We start from the raw sequence: 19,712 nt of genomic DNA on the forward strand, positions 1-19,712 counted from the left end.
TTTGTGCAACGAAGATTTTATATTTGTACCTACTACCTACCTATGTAAAATTCATTTATAATGTACCTATACTACCTACTTATGTAAAATTAATAGATTGTTATTTTTTTTTTTTGAAGAGGTTTGACAGAGGGAACTTTAACTGCTATGCTATGGTCTTATCGTCCCCGGGGCGGATTTTATCCTGATGGGATAATGTTCGTTCTGATATTGACACAAATGTGTTGTTTTTCTTTTCTTTTTCAAAGGACAACTTGGAATGGAGGGTTTATGGTTTACCACAAATAGGTATTTTTCATTTAGTTTTTTTTTTTTTTTTTTTTTTTTACTCTACAATAAACAATAAAGTATCAAGTGGTGTGTCAGTGCACGGTTATCGCAGTGGTAACGTGTTTGCTTGCAGAAGGTCTCAGGTTCGATCACCACCATCGACAAAACCTTTGTACTCATTTTTCAATAGGAAATATTTAAAATTTAAAGGCGCTCTCTGGTGTTCTCGTGTTGATCCAGCGCCTAAATGCAGTGTCGTATCCAGAAATTTGTCGAGGGGGGGGGGGGGCTTTCAAAGATTCTCTCCACCCCCTTATTTGTAGATTGTGTCATTACAGTCAAATCGAGGGGGGGGGGGGTCTTCAAAGATTCTCTGCACACCATTATTTGTAGATTGTGTAATATCAGACAAAATAATGATGATGATGATGATGATGTCAGCTTTTCGAAAATAAATGGTCGCAGCCTAGATGCCCTAGAATCTAGATAGATAAAATGAAATAGGTATCCAAAATTTAAAAAATACCTAGGTAGGTACCTATCCAAAATCTAAATACGCGCGTTTCAAACAGAGTCCGGCAACATGGGATCTTTTGCCGTCACTTTACGTCGGCAACGTATTTTTTTGTGCTCGTTGTATTTTGAGAACTTCGCGGCTGTTCACGAACCGAGTTTTCATCAAATGGAAAAAATAAAAAGTTCAGGAACTTTTTAAAAAGGTTTTCATGTTTTCAATTTAATTTATCATCCTAGTATTTATATTCATTTTACTACTCTGACAGTAATCAATTTCAATAACCATGTGTGATTTCTGATAGGACTGTCGTTTTCCCGTGACTTTTGAATCCGGATTGAAGAATGACAGATTCAGACACGGAAATGGGTTTCGACCCAGCTACCTTACTCCAAATGGACATGGAGGATGCAGGCTCCGAATGTTCAGCGGGAGGAGTGAACATATCAGGAGGTGGGTCTAATCATTAGGTACCAACTGGGACTCTGTCTTACTTATTTAGGCTACTAGCAGATGCACCATTCTGGGGTCATGAAAATAAAGTTAACGAAACACTCACTCCCAGGTCTACAACCTTGTCAGTGTGTTTGGTAGTCTGCCCAAGTGTTCTCAAAGGCTTACAAACTTATATACTAATATACTTACCTGTAGCTGTAAACTGGGGGGGTTCAAAGCTATTTGTGGGTCATAGACCCATTGTTGAAGAAGTGTGTACTGAAGTACTCAAAAAGGGCAGTACTTGTGCAGAAGTCACATCCATGGAATATTGCTACCAAAGGAATGTGGAATATTGCTACCAAAGGAACTGGCACAGACAAGCAGTGACCAGTGTTATTATAGGGTTAGGTTAAACACAAGAAGGAGTTTTCACAATTAGAGCAGTGATTTGTGTTATTATAGGGTTAGGTTAAATACAAAACAGAGCTTTTCTTTTCCACGGACGTGACTTCTGCATAGTTACCAAAAAGGCATCTACTTACACTAGTGGAAATGGCCCAGAGGCTTCCAAAAGCTATTTCAAAGGTCTCAGATATAAGAGGTCTGTTTTTCATTCTGACATGGGTGCAATGCAAACCCGATGTGAAGTGACATGTGTTTTTCATTCCACTTCCCCTACTTTAGCATCAATGATGTGTCTTAAATCCCTGATGCACCTCTCAAGTAGTTTCAGTTCCACCATTTTGTAATTGTATTGAGGGAAGTTTCTATATGATGAAAAAAATTCTCTGCTAGATGTCAAGTTTGTTGAGTTTTCACAATTTTTTCCCCCCACTCCTGATGCTGAGTGAATGTCAAGTGACACTACATTAATGCGGCGTAGGAATGAAAAACAGCCCTTTGATTTCTATTCTAAACATTGATTTAAAGATTCCTGGAATGTTGCAACTATTACCTATTATTATTTTCCCCCATTTTATTTACAGATGTGGACATTGGTAATGAATCAGATAGTGCCACAAGTGATCAGCAAACACCTACTAAAAATGATAAAGAAGTCAAGCTCAAATCATTTGAAGATGAAAAACAATACATTACTTTGATGGAATTAGCCAATGGGGTTCAACGAGAGGAAATGGAATGCCGAAACACTCACTTTAACCTCATTAAATCTAATTGTGAGTAATACCCAACTCCTGCTTGATTAAAAAACTGGGCTGTATAGAGCATCATGAAATATTTTTAGGGTTTGAGTTAGAGTTCCAGCTCCTGAAATATTTGGATTCAGTCAGATAATGAAGTCTTTTTTGGTTTTTGTTTAAATTACTAGCTGAATTCCATCGCTTTGCTGCGGAATCCCGCACTCCCTATTAGCTGCATGGTTATCAAACTAAAAACATAAACGAAACTCAAAATGTTGGTCGAGAGCAGAACATTTCTCTCCCGCAGTCTCTGCACTCTGTGTATTTCTTATGGAGATTTTAGTGATGATTGATCATATCTCAGGATCGGTTTAGATTTTCGCAAAATCCTTTCTTATTGCACACCTAGAGCATAAAAGGAATATTCCTATCAAATTTCAGCTTTCTAGGTCTTGTGATTCTCGAGATAGAGCAATCAGTGTGTGAAATAAATAAATAAATAAATAAATGTGAATGAGTGAATGGATCTTGTTCTTATAATATAAGATTGAACATTTGATATACCTACTATCAACAAACAATTTGTACTTACTCATTTTCTTAGCTTAATGGTAAAAATTGTAAGAGACACTACAGATTTTTTTTTTTTTTTTTTTTTTTTAATTTTTTTTTTTTTTTTAAAAAAAAATTTTGAAAAAAATTTTTAACAAAAAAAAAAAAAAAAAAAATTTTTTTAAATTTTGTTTTATTTTTACAAATAAATATTGCAGAAAATTATTATACAACAAAGATAAACAAGAAAATAAAGAAGGTTGGTATGTTCATTAATGAATGTGGGAAAAAATGTGGGAGACACTACAGAATGGGCATGTTATGACACAAAGTTCAATGTAGCAGTTTCTTAATTACTATAAGAACAAAAGAACACACATATCAGTACTGTTTTTTTTTTAACCAGGCGAGCGTCTTGACCACTACGCTACCGAGGCAGGTTGTGTTTCAAGTTATAAATAAAATTACTGTTGTGTGAGTTATAAATAAAATTACTGTTGTGTGATAAAATTACTGTTGTCTGACTGTATTACTGTTGTGTGAGTGTGACCAACCTCAGTGGTGCAGTGGTTAACACGTTGGACTTTGGATCTGAAGGTGGTATTTATATTCATTTTACTACTCCGACAGTACTCAATTTCAATAACCATGTGTGATTTCTGATAGGACTGTCGTTTTCCCGTGACTTTTGAATCCGGAGTGAAGAATGACAGATTCAGACACGGAATTTATATTCATTTTACTACTCTGACAGTAATCAATGTCAATAACCATGTGTGATTTCTGATAGGACTGTCGTTTTCCCGTGACTTTTGAATCCGGAGTGAAGAATGACAGATTCAGACACGGAAATGGGTTTCGACCCAGCTACCTTACTCCAAATGGACATGGAGGATGCAGGCTCCGAATGTTCAGCGGGAGTGAACATATCAGGAGGTGGGTCTAATCATTAGGTACCAACTGGGACTCTGTCTTACTTATTTAGGCTACTAGCAGATGCACCATTCTGGGGTCATGAAAATAAAGTTAACGAAACACTCACTCCCAGGTCTACAACCTTGTCAGTGTGTTTGTTAGTCTGCCCAAGTGTTCTCAAAGGCTTACAAACTTATATACTAATATACTTACCTGTAGCTGTAAACTGGGGGGGTTCAAAGCTATTTGTGGGGCATAGACCCATTGTTGAAGAAGTGTGTACTGAAGAACACAAAAAAGGGCAGTACTTGTGCAGAAGTCACGTCCGTGGAATATTGCTACCAAAGGAACTGGCACAAACAAGCAGTGACCAGTGTTATTATAGGGTTAGGTTAAATGCAAGAAGGAGTTTCCACAATTGGAGCAGTGATTTGTGTTATTATAGGGTTACGTAAAATACAAAACAGAGCTTTTCTTTTCCACGGATTGACTTCTGCATATTTACCAAAAAAAGGCATCTACACTAGTGGAAATGGCCCAGAGGTTTCCAAAAGCTATTTCAAAGGTCTCAGATACAAGAGGTCTGTTTTTCATTCTGACATGGGTGCAATGCAAACCCAATGTGAAGTGACGTGTGTTTTTCATTCCACTTCCCCTCCTTTAGCATCAATGATGTGTCTTAAATCCCTGATGCACCTCTCGAGTAGTTTCAGTTCCACCATTTTGTAATTGTATTGAGGGAAGTTTCTATATGATGAAAAAAATTCTCTTTGATTTGTGTTATTATAGGGTTAGGTTAAATACAAAACAGAGCTTTTCTTTTCCACGGATGTAACTTCTGCATGATTACCAAAAAGGCATCTACACTAGTGGAAATGGCCCAGAGGCTTCCAAAAGCTATTTCAAAGGTCTCAGATACAAGAGGTCTGTTTTTCATTCTGACATGGGTGCAATGCAAACCCAACGTGAAGTGACGTGTGTTTTTCATTCCAGTTCCCCTACTTTAGCATCAATGATGTGTCTTAAATCCCTGATGTGCCTCTCGAGTAGTTTCAGTTCCACCATTTTGTAATTGTATTGAGGAAAGTTTCTATATGATGAAAAAAATTCTCTGCTAGATGTCAAGTTTGTTGAGTTTTCACAATTTTTTCCCCCCACTCCTGACGCTGAGTGAATGTCAAGTGACACTGCATTGATGCGGCGTAGGAATGAAAAACAGCCCTTTGATTTCTATTCTAAACATTGATTCCATTTCTAAAAATTCCCGGAATGTTGCAACTATTATTATTATTTTCCCCATTTTATTTACAGATGTGGACATTGGTAATGAATCAGATAGTGCCACAAGTGATCAGCAGACACCTACTAAAAATGATAAAGAAGTCAAGCTCAAATCATTTGAAGATGAAAAACAATACATTACTTTGATGGAATTAGCCAATGGGGTTCAACGAGAGGAAATGGAATGCCGAAACACTCACTTTAACCTCATTAAATCTAATTGTGAGTAATACCCAACTCCTGCTTGATTAAAAAACTGGGCTGTATAGAGCATCATGAAATATTTTTAGGGTTTGAGTTAGAGTTCCAGCTCCTGAAATATTTGGATTCAGTCAGATAATGAAGTCTTTTTTGGTTTTTGTTTAAATTACTAGCTGAATTCCATCGCTTTGCTGCGGAATCCCGCACTCCCTATTAGCTGCATGGTTATCAAACTAAAAACATAAACGAAACTCAAAATGTTGGTCGAGAGCAGAACATTTCTCTCCCGCAGTCTCTGCACTCTGTGTATTTCTTATGGAGATTTTAGTGATGATTGATCATATCTCAGGATCGGTTTAGATTTTCGCAAAATCCTTTCTTATTGCACACCTAGAGCATAAAAGGAATATTCCTACCAAATTTCAGCTTTCTAGGTGTTGTGGTTCTCGAGATAGAGCAATCAGTGTGAATGGTAGGTAAGTAAATAAAAATTAAATGAATGGGGATTCTTTGTGGTAAAGCAAGTGCTTTACAATTTCTCTGAGCATTTCAGAGCTTTTCGTTTCCATATTCCATTCATTAAGTAAAAATCACAACCATTTATTACACATTTACAACCAGGTAGTTTGTCAAGCCCACTAAGCTGAGCACTCATATTCAAAGCCAAGGAAAAAAAAACTGACTACTAGGAATACTGATGTTCAAGCCTTGGACAATACCACAGAGGTTGCTATATTTCAAATCATACAAGTATATGATGTATTCACGAGGTACAACTTATAAAACATACCTACTGTATATTTTTCCATATTAGAAATGTGTGCGGCAAAATTTGGGCATTGCTGAAATGAAGAAGGTGAACGATGCATCAAGTTGGAGCTGTTATGTATGTGAACCCAAACAGCTGTGGGGCTATCGAGGCATGTTTGCTACCATTTCTCAGCTCCTGACTGATTTTAGGACGTAAGTAACTTTTTTTCTATTCTCCTCAAGATGTCTTTGCTCTTCTTTTGGGGGCACATTTTCTGAGCAACTTTGTAAACTGCACTTTACCATGGAGTAGGGAATATCATTGGCTTGTTGTCTGAAACATTTTTGAAGTCATGTTTCATGTGTGTGTAGAAAACACAAACACATTAATGCGTTACCTGCAAGGGAGCTTTGCTCGGGACATTTGATGTGACGTCATCGCCTACGGGAGCGTAAATCACAACCATTTATTACACATTTACAACCAGGTAGTTTGTCAAGCCCACTAAGCTGAGCACTCATATTCAAAGCCAAGGAAAAAAAAACTGACTACTAGGAATACTGATGTTCAAGCCTTGGACAATACCACAGAGGTTGCTATATTATTTCAAATCATACAAGTATATGATGTATTCACGAGGTACAACTTATAAAACATACCTACTGTATATTTTTCCATATTAGAAATGTGTCAAATCATACAAGTATATGATGTATTCACGAGGTACAACTTATAAAACATACCTACTGTATATTTTTCCATATTAGAAATGTGTGCGGCAAAATTTGGGCATTGCTGAAATGAAGAAGGTGAACGATGCATCAAGTTGGAGTTGTTATGTATGTGAACCCAAACAGCTGTGGGGCTATCGAGGCATGTTTGCTACCATTTCTCAGCTCCTGACTGATTTTAGGACGTAAGTAACTTTTTTCTATTCTCCTCAAGATGTCTTTGCTCTTCTTTTGGGGGCACATTTTTTGAGCAACTTTGGTAAACAGCACTTTACCATGGAGTAGGGAATATCATTGGCTTGTTGTCTGAAACATTTTTGAAGTCATGTTTCATGTGTGTGTAGATAATATTGACCTTTTTTTCTGCATGCAGAGAAACAAGTGGAAAGTTATTTTATCATTTAGAAACAAGTATATCCAGGGGTTTGTTTATTTGAGAAGCCAATAGGGAGTGCGGAGCGCGACCTTATTCTATCAAAGTGCGAAGCCAATTAAATAGGGACTGTATTCTTTCAACAAGAAAACAAGGAAATTGGAACGACATCGAGAGGGAGCAGAGATACAATGATCGAAATTGGAGAGGCTTCGTACATCGACCCGTCCCATGATGGAACGATTATGGATTGATTGATTGATTGTATTCTTTCAAAGTGAGAAGCCAATGAGGAACCTGCTAGTCTGTAATATATTAGAAAGTTGTGTGATGATTTTGTTTTGTAGCGGCAATGTCTTGATACCAGACATACTGAAGAAGTGTTTGCGTGGAAAAGCACCTTCAGGAAAACCCTGGGACTGGGATTATACTGATGTAATAGTTTCGTCAAATCTCTTTGTTTCGTGAAAACTCTCGAGGGATTTGTGCGATTTTAATGAAATTCGGTGAACATTTTCAACACAAAATATCGAGTCCTATCGGCGATTCCTTTCATCAAATTGTCTTCTCTTCTCACAGATACTTCGAGTACACTGAAGACAGCCAGCAGCTCCTCACTGGATACCTACATGAACCAAGTATCTGAAGATGTCATGGCCAGGGTTATGCAGCTGAACAGCGACACGGACTCTGAGGTAGAAGAAGTAGATCCTGAACCATCCCGAGATCCTCTGGAGGATGAAGACAAAGATGATTGGATCACCAAGAACCCGACCACGTACGAGAAATATTGTTTGCAATATAATCTGGTTAAAGATTGGTACATAGCGGTGAAGAACATTGACCATGTAAGTGAAAAAACGTAGGACCATTCGGACCCTGTGAGTGAAAAAACGTAGGGTCATTTGGACCCTGTGAGTAAAAAAAAAACGTAGCTGCAATATAATCTGGTTAAAGATTGGTACATAGCGGTGAAGAACATTGACCCTGTGAGTGAAAAAACGTAGGGCCATTCGGACCCTGTGAGTAAAAGAAAACGTAGGACCATTCGGACCCTGTGAGTGAAAAAACGTAGGGTCATTCGGACCCTGTGAGTGAAAAAACGTAGGGTCATTCGGACCCTGTGAGTGGTAAAACGTAGGGTCATTCGGACCCTGTGGAAAAACTTAGGGTCTCTAATACCAATAGGGGCACGGTCAACCCAGTGGTAACGCACCATGAAGTGAAAAAACGTAGGACCATTCGGACCCTGTGAGTGAAAAAACGTAGGGTCATTTGGACCCTGTGAGTAAAAAAAAAACGTAGGGTCATTTGGATCCTGTCGGTAAAAAAAACGTAGGGTCATTCGGACCCTGTGAGTGGTAAAACGTAGGGTCATTTGGACCCTGTGGAAAAACTGAGGGTCTCTAATACCAATAGGGGCACGGTCAACCCAGTGGTAACGCACCATGCAGGAGGTCCCTGGTTCGATGCCCGCCATCAAACAAAAATTGCACTCGTTTTATACTGCTCGAATAGGACTGAAATCTCTTTAGGACAGCCGAACACAAACAGGACTTTTTTGATTTTGAATTGATTTTCAGGGGGGAGAAATTCACAAAGGTGTTGTTAGATTGTACTTATGTATAAACTCATGTATACAAACCAATCAATTTTATATAAAGTTTCTAGTCTGATTTTTTTCGTAACTTGGAATCATGGAAATTTTCAAATTAGGGGGGAGGGGGCAAAGTGTAACCATGAAGAACATAACCTCTTTTTGGCAACCTGGCATTCCAAGATTTACAAGGAAAACGAAGACAAGAAGATACCAGATAGTTTTAGCATAGTGTGAACTAACCAAGTGAGTGGGAATAATTATGTATCTATAACCGCTGTATTTTACTCTACAATACATGTAAATAAGTGTGTAGATTTTAGTTTATTTTACCTTATTGACTCCTTTATTGCTTAGGCCAGACTTTATTTAAAGGTAAATCAGTTGTATTAAGGAAACATAAGGAAATGACTGATTTGTCATTCCCTTGTGTAAATTATATTATATTTGTAAAAATGTAAAATAATAACCCACTCAGACAGGGTGAGGAAGCGGGTAATTTGTTGCAAAGTGTTGCCAATTGGGCACACATGTTACCATGAAGAACATAACCTCTTTTTGGCAACCTGGCATTCCAAGATTTACAAGGAAAACGAAGACAAGAAGATACTAGATAGTTTTAGCATAGTGTGAACTAACCAAGTGAGTGGGAATAATTATGTATCTATAACCGCTGTATTTTACTCTACATGTAAATAACAATTAGGGGGGGAGGGGGCAAAGTGTTACCAATTGGGCACACATGTTACCATGAAGAACATAACCTCTTTTTGGCAACCTGGCATTCTAAGATTTACAAGGAAAACGAAGACGATACTAGATAGTTTTAGCGTGAACTAACCAAGTGAGTGGGAATAATTATGTATCTATAACCGCTGTATTTTACTCTACATGTAAATAAGTGTGTAGGTTTTAGTTTATTTTACCTTATTGACTCCTTTATTGCTTAGGCCAGACTTTATTTAAAGGTAAATCAGTTGGATTAAGGAAACACAAGGAAATGACTGATCCATTAGTCATTCCCTTGTGTAAATTATATTATATTTGTAAAAATGTAAAATAATAACCCACTCAGACAGGGTGAGGAAGCGGGTAGTTTGTTGCTGAATGAAGGGTAAAACCTCGATTGTTAAAAGCCTTAACAGTTAAACAGTGACGTTAAATCTCTGTCAAATAAACCAGGCTACTTTTCCTTGAGGCCTATTCCACGAAACGTGGCATTCCAAGATTTACAAGGAAAACGAAGACAAGAAGATACTAGATAGTTTTAGCATAGTGTGAACTAACCAAATGAGTGGGAATAATTATGTATCTATAACCGCTGTATTTTACTCTACATGTAAATAAGTGTGTAGGTTTTAGTTTATTTTACCTTATTGACTCCTTTATTGCTTAGGCCAAACTTTATTTAAAGGTAAATCAGTTGGATTAAGGAAATGACTGATCCATTAGTCATTCCCTTGTGTAAATTATATTAGATTTGTAAAAATGTAAAATAATAACCCACTCAGACAGGGTGAGGAAGCGGGTAGTTTGTTTCTGAATGAAGGGTAAAACCTCCATTGCTAAAAGCCTTAACAGTTAAACAGTGACGTTAAATCTCTGTCAAATAAACCAGGCTACTTTTCCTTGAGGCCCATTCCACGAAAAACGTATGAGGAGGGAGAGAGAGAGAGAGAGAGAGAGAGAGATAGATAGAGAAATCGTAAGTAAATGATTTCATGTCGTAAGTAAATGATTTCATGTGTTTGTGTACAGATTACTCAAACCAGTCCCGTGTAGAAGAGGAGGAGCCTGGGTCTCAAGTGAGTGCGAAAAACGTCACATTGAAGATCGGACTTTTTACTCCTCATACTGGGGGGAAAAACTGTACACCACATGCGTAGAAGTTCTTTGTGGAATGGGCCCCCTTTGTTACTTTATATGTACATTCAACATCTTATCTTGTTTTGTAAAATGTGATCAAGTTTAATTTTAAAAATAAAATCCCCAGTGTAAATTTATTTGTCTATAAGAATGCACATTTGGTTTATTTTCTGAAACTCTAATCTAAAGGTGTGTCTATCTGTCTACATGACGCTATGGTTGATTGACATCACCCAAAACACGTCCACACTATTTTCATTCACCATAGGGCTGATTGAGAGCCTGAGCCAAATGGGAAATGGTAAAAAAGAAGAAGAAGAAGAATTGGAATGAATTACTAAAATACACAATCTGACTAGACTGGATTACTTTATTTCGAAAATGGACTAGAATCTATTCCACGAAAAACGTCACATTGAAGATCGGACTTTTTACTCCTCATACTGGGGGAAAAACTGTACACCACATGTGTAGAAGTTCTTTGTGGAATGGGCCCCCTTTGTCATTCTATACATTCAACTTGTTTTGTAAAATGTGATCAAGTTTAATTTTAAAAATAAATCCCCAGTGTAAATTTATTTGTCTATAAGAATGCATATTTGGTTTATTTTCTGAAACTCTAATCTAAACGTGTGTCTATCTGTCTACATGATGCTATGGTTGATTGACACCACCCAAAACACGTCCACACTATTTTCATTCACCATAGGGCTGATTGAGAGCCTGACCCAAATGGGAAATGGTAAAGAAGAAGAAGAATTTCTAGGGAGAAAAAGAAGAAAAGGTGAAAAACAGAGAGATTCTGTGGAAAAGCAATTCAAATAATGTGTGAGGAAAAGAGAACTCGTAAACAGTGTGAAGGGATTCAAAAATCAATAGTTTGAGGTCTGTTTTAAGGACAAAAAAATACAAATACTTGGTAACAACAGGATATTGTTACAACTTACAAATTATTACCATAAATATACATAAATAGGTACATATTTAAGAGGGATTCAAAAATCAAAAGTTTGAGGTCTGTTTTAAGGACAAAAAATACAAATACTTGGTAACAACAGGATATTGTTACAACTTACAAATTATTACCATAAATATACATAAATAGGTACATATTTAAGTTGGAAGGTACATCTTTACCCATCCAATTCCAATTATATTGGCCTTCTTTTACCTGACTTTAGATAGCTATCTACTTTTTTATTATTATGACACAAACCGAAATGGCCGTTCATGTCACTCATCCATTTAGTGGTCTTGCTCGGCGTAGCTTAACAAAAACGAACCGGAAAATAGCCTATAACCTTCACATACATCTTTACCCATCCTACTCCAATTATATTGGCCTTTTTTTACCTGACTTTAGATAGGTATTTACTTTTTAATTATTATCAGACACTAGCCGAAATCCGTCGCTTCGCTCCGGATTTCTGCTAGTAAATCCTTAAGGCATGGCCGTTCATGTCACTCATCTTTTAAATATAAGAATACAATGAAATATTTCCGAGATGCAAGAGAGAGAGCAAAAATAACCCAAGAAAAGAAAAAAATAGAAACTAGGGGTTCATGACAGACAGGAAAGTTGCTAAAGAAGTCAAGATATTTATAAAAAGATTTATAAATAGATCCACGAACTTCTAAATTAACCATCCCGACATCCCACGTGAAAAAGTTTTATACAGGGTAGAGGGTAGGTAGTAGGTATTCGTGTTAAAGCTAAAGGTATTCGTAAACTTGTAACCTGTATGATGGTAGGTACGTCATTCAATAAAATTTACCTACGTGCACTGTGACAAGTAACTTTATAATACTTTGTAAATGCCTACATAATACCTAGAATTCCTACATACACATTACACAGTATCTATGTAGGTTTCCCTTTTTATCAAACCTTTTCTCCATTTTACATGGTTTTTGTTCATGGCTTGAAATAATTCAATAAAATTTACCTACGTGCAGTGTGACAAGTAACTTTATAATACTTTGTAAATGCCTAAGTACATAATAGGTACCTAGAATTCCTACATACACAGTATCCATGTAGGTTTCCCTTTTGATCAAACCTTTTCTCCATTTTACATGGTTTTTGTTCATGGCTTGAAATAATTGGTCAAAGGAAGTTAAGTTTCACCATACTAGACTTTTTAAAAGCGCTCAACTAGTTTTCTTTTTCTACTCGCAAATTGCTCATAAGGCTGTGAGTATTCCTTTGATGTCCCTCATCATAGTTCCATATCCTATTACTGTCCCTTTAATCCGTTCTCTTTATAGCGCCTTTTCCCCATTAGTACCTAATGCTCCTTGCATTGTGTCTGAAAGTTCCTATATGTGCCTAGAGTGAACAGTTTTACACTCTATTCCACAACACTGACTTTTACCTAATAAATTTTAAATGAGGGTAGCGCGTCTATCTTGTAAGCACTAGGTCGCGGGTTCGATTCTCGCCCGGGGAGGATTTTATCCTGAACGGATAAGGTTCGTTCTCGGGACTGATGGCTTTCTCCTGTCTTCTTTCTCTCTTCGCTTTCGGGACGATAAGACCTTAGCAGTTATCAAACTTCTACTTCCTCTATCAGACCTCTATCAAACTTCCTCTTCTTCTTTTTTTTAAGGAGATACTAAACTATACTGGACAAATCTATTATCTCAGCATGGTATCTACACGAGGAAGCTTTCTAGTCTCGTGTTGCGGGTTGCCTTTATTTTGACTCAATCAGGGGCAGTCACAACCTAACCGGGCTCTTGTGCGAACTCGAACAGCCCCTCTCTTTTTAAGAGGTTTGATAGAGGGGACTGTAAATCTTATCTAAGCGAAGAGAGAAGGAAGACATCAGGATAGTAGGAGAAATATCTGTTTGAGATAAAGTCCGCCTCGAACGAGAATCGAACCCTCAACCTATCTCAAACAACCTGCCTCGGTGGTGTAGTGGTCAAGGCGCTCGACTGGTAAACAGGAGGGCGTGGGTTCAATCCCAGCCGAGGATACACATTATCTATGTAGGTTTCCCTTTTTATCAAACCTTTTCTCCATTTTACATGGTTTTTGTTCATGGCTTGAAATAATATTGGTCAAAGGAAGTGAAGTTTCACCATACTAGACTTTTTAAAAGCGCTCAACTAGTTTTCTTTTTCTACTCGCATATTGCTCATAAGGCTGTGAGTGTTCCTTTGATGTCCCTCATCATAGTTCTTTAGTGTCCCTTTAATCCGTTGTCCCTATAGCGCCTTTTCCCCATTAGTACCTAATGCTCCTTGCATTGTGTCTGAAAGTTCCCATATGTGCCTAGAGTGAACAGTTTTACACTCTATTCCACAACACTGACTTTTACCTAATAAATTTTCAATGAGGGTAGCGCGTCTATCTTGTAAGCGCTAGGTCGCGGGTTCGATTCCCGCCCGGGGAGGATTTTATCCTGAACGGATAAGGTTCGTTCTCGGAACTGATGGCTTTCTCCTGTCTTCTTTCTCTCTTCGCTTTCGGGACGATAAGACCTTAGCAGTTATCAAACTTCTACTTCCTCTATCAGAATATTTTGCCTCATCTTTCTCCAGATGAAGTAGCGTGCTAAATGCGTGATATTGTGACGTCACCAAACCATGTGATGAGACGTGATGACTGTGAAATGAAGAAACGCAAGAGGAGGAGAAGAAGGAGAAGGAGAGAAAGAAGAAGAAGAAGAAGAAGAAGAAGAAGAAGAAGAAGAAGAAGAAGAATTAGTTTATTTTGATTTCTATAGATGAAGGAAGAGCAAACAAGGACGATGGGCCAAGATTCAAGATAAAGGTAAGTACTTGAGAATGATAAGGTCAAGATTTTTCGTAACTAGTTTGTTTTTCCAGATGGTTCCATTGGCAAAATATTTTGATAGGCTTCGGAGCTCGTTGAAAAAGTGTTAATGTTCTTGTTTACTCGGAAGTGAATACTTAGACTTAGAGGTTAGAGGAATTATTATAGATTATACATATTTTATTTTTGTGAACTTCAAATTCAAATAAAAATAGCAAACTCTTGACTTTCGCGGGCCTCCGCTTGCATGATGGTAATGGTAATGGTAATGATATTACTTTTATTTAACAATAATTACAAAACATGGTAAAAAACAATTGAACAAGCAAAATGATAAACATAAAATGTACAGATTAATGAATTGAATTTTTGCTAATCAATTGTTCGTTTTTTAACATAGTAAGTATTATAAACCCAATGTGGCTAAGCACGGGTGGGGTTTATTATTTTTAATTCATCTTTTTCCAATTATTTTTAACAAAACTCTTTTCCTTGCTGTTTTTAAAGGTAGGTATTTTATTTGATTTTTTAGGTGGTATTTTTGAAGTTATTATTTTTTCCCCCCCTTTTCATATCAATTCTTCTCCTTTTCTTTCTCCCTCCCTCTCTATCATATCTTTCTATCTTCATTTGACTATTTGCTCTCGCTCTCTTCATCTCGCTCGCTCTCTCTCTCTTTCGCTTTCTCTCTCATTCATCCCTCTCACTCACTCTTTCTCTCTCCAAGGTGTTGGTGGAGCATTAGATGTTCCAGTGCATTACACAATTACCTAATTAACGAAATGAACACATAAAACAGCACAGACGTATATACTATTGCTATACAATACACAGAGGAAGAAAAGCTAACGAAGTAATTTGGATAGGAAGGAAACAGGACAGTGATTCCCAAACCATATGCCGCGGGCACCAGGATTCCCAGGGGTGCTACGAGCTTTTATACTTTGTACCTTTTTTCTGAAGAAGAAGAAGAAGAAGAAGAAGAAGATGAACAAAAACTGATTTTATAGGGAGCTTATTGTACAGAGCTCTTTAAACTTGTCAACATCAATATCATTATTTATTTCTTCTTCTCTTTTCTCTTCGTCTTCTTGTTCTTCACCTTCTCTTTGTGTTCTTCTTCTCTTCCTCCTTTTATTCTTCTTCATCCTTTCGTAAAAGATAATAAAGAGTTTGTTGACTCAGTTTCTCAGTAAAATCCTATTGCAAGGAAATAATTCAGGGTATTAAATGTCCCAAATTCTTCTCTCGTTGTTTCTATTTTTCTTTTTTTTTTTACAATTTTTCGTTAGTTTTTATTAAAAACCACTTCCTCTTCTTCTTTTGGTTGGATATTGTCTCAGACTTGATCATTTTGGGAGATTTTCGGTAGGAAGCTAGTAGAAAGTTTAGTGGAATTAAGTGATGGGGAGGGTTGTTTTGTTAAATTTTTTACGCAAGTTGTAAAAGTTCCAAACAAAGAAATAAGCCAGACAGCCATTTTACTTGGACATGGATTTTGAACACAATCCCCCCTCTCATATTCCCATTTTATAAAAATTGTGTTAGTAGGAATTTCTAAATTGTGATGTCAAAAAAAAGCACAGAATGTCTGTTCTCCTTTAATATAATATGTATGTACATGTACACTTGTACAGTCATGTATTATCTACTTTTACATTTTTAGGAATTTAGATTTTTTTCGTCTGGTATTTTATGAAGTCGGGACTTTATATTACGAAGTCTGGGAAGTTCTTAATGGTATAGCCCTCCGGTTCCAGTTTTGATATTTTAATTACCGGTGAAATTTTAAATGTGACAAAGACGATTTTGTCTTCTAAATAGGTAGCATTACATACATATAACCAATACACTAATTCGCACATTTTATAAAAGTCCTTCTCTCTTCATTTCTTTCTCTCTCTCCTTTTCTCTCTCTCTCTCCTTCTTCCTCTCCTTTATTTTTGCACTCTCTAGTTCTCTACCTCCCTCTCGTTCTCCTTTTCTCTCTTCCTCGTGTAAGCAACCTCTGCGGCTGACTGGATGTCACATTATTAGGCTTGCATACCGCAGGTCACGGATTTGATTCCCGGCAAGAGTCGAAGTTTTTCGGCTCTGTATACTTTCTATTTGGAATACGGGGTGGTACACTCAGCTTCGTGAGGACAATCGAGTAGCTGCTTTAAATGAGTAGCGACCAGTGGTTGTCTTTGAACTACCTTCAGGACCGTATTTAGGATACTTTCAAGGGGGGAGGCAAGAGACCAAACGGTGATGTACCGGGGGGGGGGGGGGACTTTTCGGAGTGTTGTACCAGAACCAAACCCTGTGGTTCAACCTCCATCAAGGCCTAAGCTACCTCAAATCAACATACCGGTATTTGACGGTACCCATGAAAGTTTTTCCTCTTTCAAATCATTGTTTGATGCCCTGAGGGGAGCTCTCACGTGCTGTTCAGTCTCTAAAGAAGGGCCTTGGGAGGGGAGGAGGTGTAGCGACTTTTTTTTTACTTTTTCGCAGTGAGTTCTACAATTCACTCAATCGACCACTTAAGGTAAAATTTTACCAGAAAACCAGACCTGCTTGAACAAAGGTCTCGGCTCATAGATTCTGACCTGCATACTCAACTCTATGACCTGAATAATATTTCGAGCAATAAGTTGACAAAGTTTTATAGCAATCGGATGAGCGGTTTGGCCAGGCATAAAGTTCGAACACCCACATAAACATTCATTTTTATATATTAGTTTAGTTTAGTTGAAAAAGAGGGTTTAAAATTGTATGGTTGTGATATGTTCAGTGTAACTCCCCCTTCCTTGTAAGAGGGTTACAGTATGTACCTTATAACAACTAACCCATAAGAGCTCAGTCTATCTTTTTAATCCATAACTAAATTGAAGAACTTGATTTCAAACTACGTCTACTAATACTAAGCCAATATTTAGCCATTTTATGATTTTGGCCCATAGAAGCTCTTGAATTATTTTAAACCTGCTCTCTCTTTCACTAAAATACTGAGCATTTATGGGTATGTATGGTTCAGAAACACGCTATCAATTAAATATTAAATTAAACAAGTACACAAACATTACACCTAATTATTAAAATTTATTGTAGCAGTTATTATTAATTTACTTTTAGTGGAATGGAAAGATACTTAAAATCTAAGAAAAAAAGACGATTTTGAAAAGAAGACATTAAACTCTGAGAAGAAAGACGATTTCGAAAAGAAAAGATAGGGCAGAAAATAATAGAAACGTGGAAGTAAAATAGATCAGTAACCAATAGAACAGTAAAGTTAAGTTACATCCAGTATGGTGAGTACCTGGATAGAAATTTCTCTGGTGCAATCTGCCTAAAGGCCCTAAAGTTTTTTTTCTAGGTAGAGTAGAAGAAAATCTCATCCATCTTTCCCTCCCATATCGAGCATTTCTTGTCCCTAACAGTCTAAAATTGGATCTGAAATGGATCTGATATTGACTTTCACTGGCATCTAGACTACTGTCGATATTTGGCGGGAAATTCGATTTCTGAGAGAAGAAGAAAAATAAGAGAAAGGTTCGTAACAAGAATGAGCTAACAAGTTCTTCATATATCATCCCTGGTAATATTCCTGATGAAAGTTCAACAAACATTACCCAGCACCTAAATGGGAAGTACATATTGTGTCTCTTCTCCTGCATCTGATGAGGGACATACTACGGGATTGGCATGCTACGACACAGACCACAAGAGTCTAATTTAACAGTTGTTTCATTGCTACGAAATAAAAACGGCGATGAAACACTCATCTTGGAAAAAAAAAAAAAAAATGTACGACAGTATTCACAATTTTTTGCACATATAATCAGGGCCGGACTATTTATAAACACAGGCCCGTCTCCCCCTCTCCCTCTCCCATGCACTGAGTACATCACAAGCTGGTAGCAGGGGTGGCTAGGAACTGTCTTCTCTTCAACACTCGACTCCGACAAAGGTCTGACTTATTGCATACCACTACAGTCCCACCCTGGTGGGTTGGTGGAGACTTGTTCGATCCGCCAATCAGCGTGCCTAACATCTTGGTTACTGAGAACTTGCGTATCTTATGTATACCGCTTGGTGGGCTAAGTGGAGAAAGTTGAACAAGATTATGGAAAGTTTTCCCCCTTTTTTTTCTATTTTTATTTTTTTCGTAATAAAGATTGAGGAATTCAAGTGGTTACTCTGGTAAATGAATCTGTAATTTTGTTTCAAAGTACGTCATTTGTAGGTGGGCAGGTAATACTTTTCTTTTACAGGACATGTTCCCTCTGTAACTGGTAAGGACTTATCGTCCCGAAAGCGAAGAGAGAAGAAAGACAGGATAGGAGAAAGCCGACAGTTCCAAAATCGAATCTTATGTGTTTAGGGTAAAATCTGTCCCGGGCAGGAATCAAACCCGCGTAGATGATCAAACGCCTGATAGATGGCGGGGCTGTTGTCAGCTACACTCACCTCGTGAAATGTACAGTTGTACTTGACAGCCGTGGAGCGACCGAGGGACTCGTCCACCTGCGGACAAGAGACATGCATGGGTTGATATATAAATTCAAACTTTTCTCCCCGTATCCGGTAGACTTTTACTCCTAACGTCTTAACAGGCTTTCCCTGGGATTTCAATTTTTTTTATTTTTTAGAGAGAACTGTCTGTAATCTTATCTGAAATCGCATATATAAATTCAAACTTTTTTCCCTGTGTCCGGCAGACTATTACTCCTAACGTCTTAACAGGCTTTCCCTGGGATTTCAATTTTTTTTATTTTTTAGAGAGAACTGTCTGTAATCTTATCTGAAATCGAAGAGAAGGGGAGGACAGGATAGGAGACAGTCAGCCGTTCCGAGAACGAAACTCATCAGTTCAGAGTAAAATTCGCCCCGGAGAGAAATCGAACCCGCGACCTAGCGCTTACAACAACAACACCAACACCAAAAGCATCAACAACAACTCACGGAAAATTTTCAAAAGCTCGCAAATAGCTAGATAATACGGAGATCTGTACCTACTAATGATGTGTAAATACACACTTAGAAAAAAGGAGTGAGATCCCCCACAAAAACACAAATATGAAAAAAGGGCCAAGTTCCTATCCAAAAATGTCGGCCTATAAAAGTGGTGAGATCAGAAAATTAAGGCCAAGTCTGCATTCCCAATTCCGCCCCGGAGAGGAATCGAACCCGCGACCTAGCGCTTACAACAACAACAACACCAACAACAAAAGCATCAACAACAACTCACGGAAAATTTTCAAAAGCTCGCAAATAGCTAGATAATAAGGAGATCTGTACCTACTAATGAT

The 19,712-nt window shown here is 37.5% G+C and overlaps 3 protein-coding genes and 1 long non-coding RNA gene across 5 annotated transcripts in view; 3 read left to right on the forward strand and 1 right to left on the reverse strand.

The window, feature by feature from the left end:
* Positions 1–976: 976 nt before the first annotated feature.
* Positions 977–2,431, forward strand: LOC103519934. Its single transcript, XM_008485023.3, has 2 exons — positions 977–1,237; positions 2,209–2,431. Exons 1-2 carry the CDS (start codon positions 1,129–1,131, stop codon positions 2,406–2,408), a joined length of 309 nt encoding a protein of 102 aa, XP_008483245.1. The 5' UTR covers positions 977–1,128; the 3' UTR covers positions 2,409–2,431.
* A 1,088-nt stretch (positions 2,432–3,519) lies between these two features.
* Positions 3,520–5,365, forward strand: LOC103519935. 2 transcript variants are annotated; one of them, XM_026831242.1, is made up of 3 exons: positions 3,520–3,629; positions 3,754–3,852; positions 5,143–5,365. In XM_026831242.1, exons 1-3 carry the CDS (start codon positions 3,623–3,625, stop codon positions 5,340–5,342), a joined length of 306 nt encoding a protein of 101 aa, XP_026687043.1. In that variant the 5' UTR covers positions 3,520–3,622; the 3' UTR covers positions 5,343–5,365. The 2 variants fall into 2 exon arrangements, with proteins under 2 accessions (XP_026687043.1, XP_008483246.1); XM_008485024.3 differs by lacking the exon at positions 3,520–3,629 and having other exon boundaries at positions 3,651–3,852.
* Positions 5,366–11,392: 6,027 nt separating this feature from the next.
* On the forward strand, positions 11,393–11,913 carry LOC113471812. Its single transcript, XR_003394364.1, has 2 exons — positions 11,393–11,607; positions 11,737–11,913. It is a non-coding gene; the product is annotated as an uncharacterized LOC113471812 (long non-coding RNA).
* Positions 11,914–17,575: 5,662 nt separating this feature from the next.
* LOC113471813 overlaps positions 17,576–19,712 on the reverse strand; it is a gene marked incomplete at its 5' end in the record, with an annotated part of 3,382 nt that continues 1,245 nt past the window's right edge. The window contains 2 exons of the mRNA XM_026831241.1: positions 17,576–18,491; positions 18,815–18,927. Coding sequence (XP_026687042.1) covers positions 18,308–18,491; positions 18,815–18,927 — 297 coding nt within the window. The remainder of the gene's footprint in view (positions 18,492–18,814; positions 18,928–19,712) is intronic.

Source organism: Diaphorina citri, unplaced genomic scaffold (assembly GCF_000475195.1).
Source record: "Diaphorina citri unplaced genomic scaffold, Diaci psyllid genome assembly version 1.1 scaffold3046, whole genome shotgun sequence".
Taxonomy (NCBI): domain Eukaryota; kingdom Metazoa; phylum Arthropoda; class Insecta; order Hemiptera; family Psyllidae; genus Diaphorina; species Diaphorina citri.

What these genes read in the sequence shown, in the direction of transcription:
- LOC103519934 (XM_008485023.3), top strand. Translation starts at nt 1,129, where the DNA reads ATGACAGATTCAGACACGGAAATGGGTTTCGACCCAGCTACCTTACTC. An exon ending in AGGAGTGAACATATCAGGAG is followed by an intron (nt 1,238 to 2,208) that starts GTGGGTCTAATC and finishes TTTTATTTACAG; the next exon opens with ATGTGGACATTGGTAATGAA.
- LOC103519935 (XM_026831242.1), top strand. An exon ending in GGGAGTGAACATATCAGGAG is followed by an intron (nt 3,853 to 5,142) that starts GTGGGTCTAATC and finishes TTTTATTTACAG; the next exon opens with ATGTGGACATTGGTAATGAA.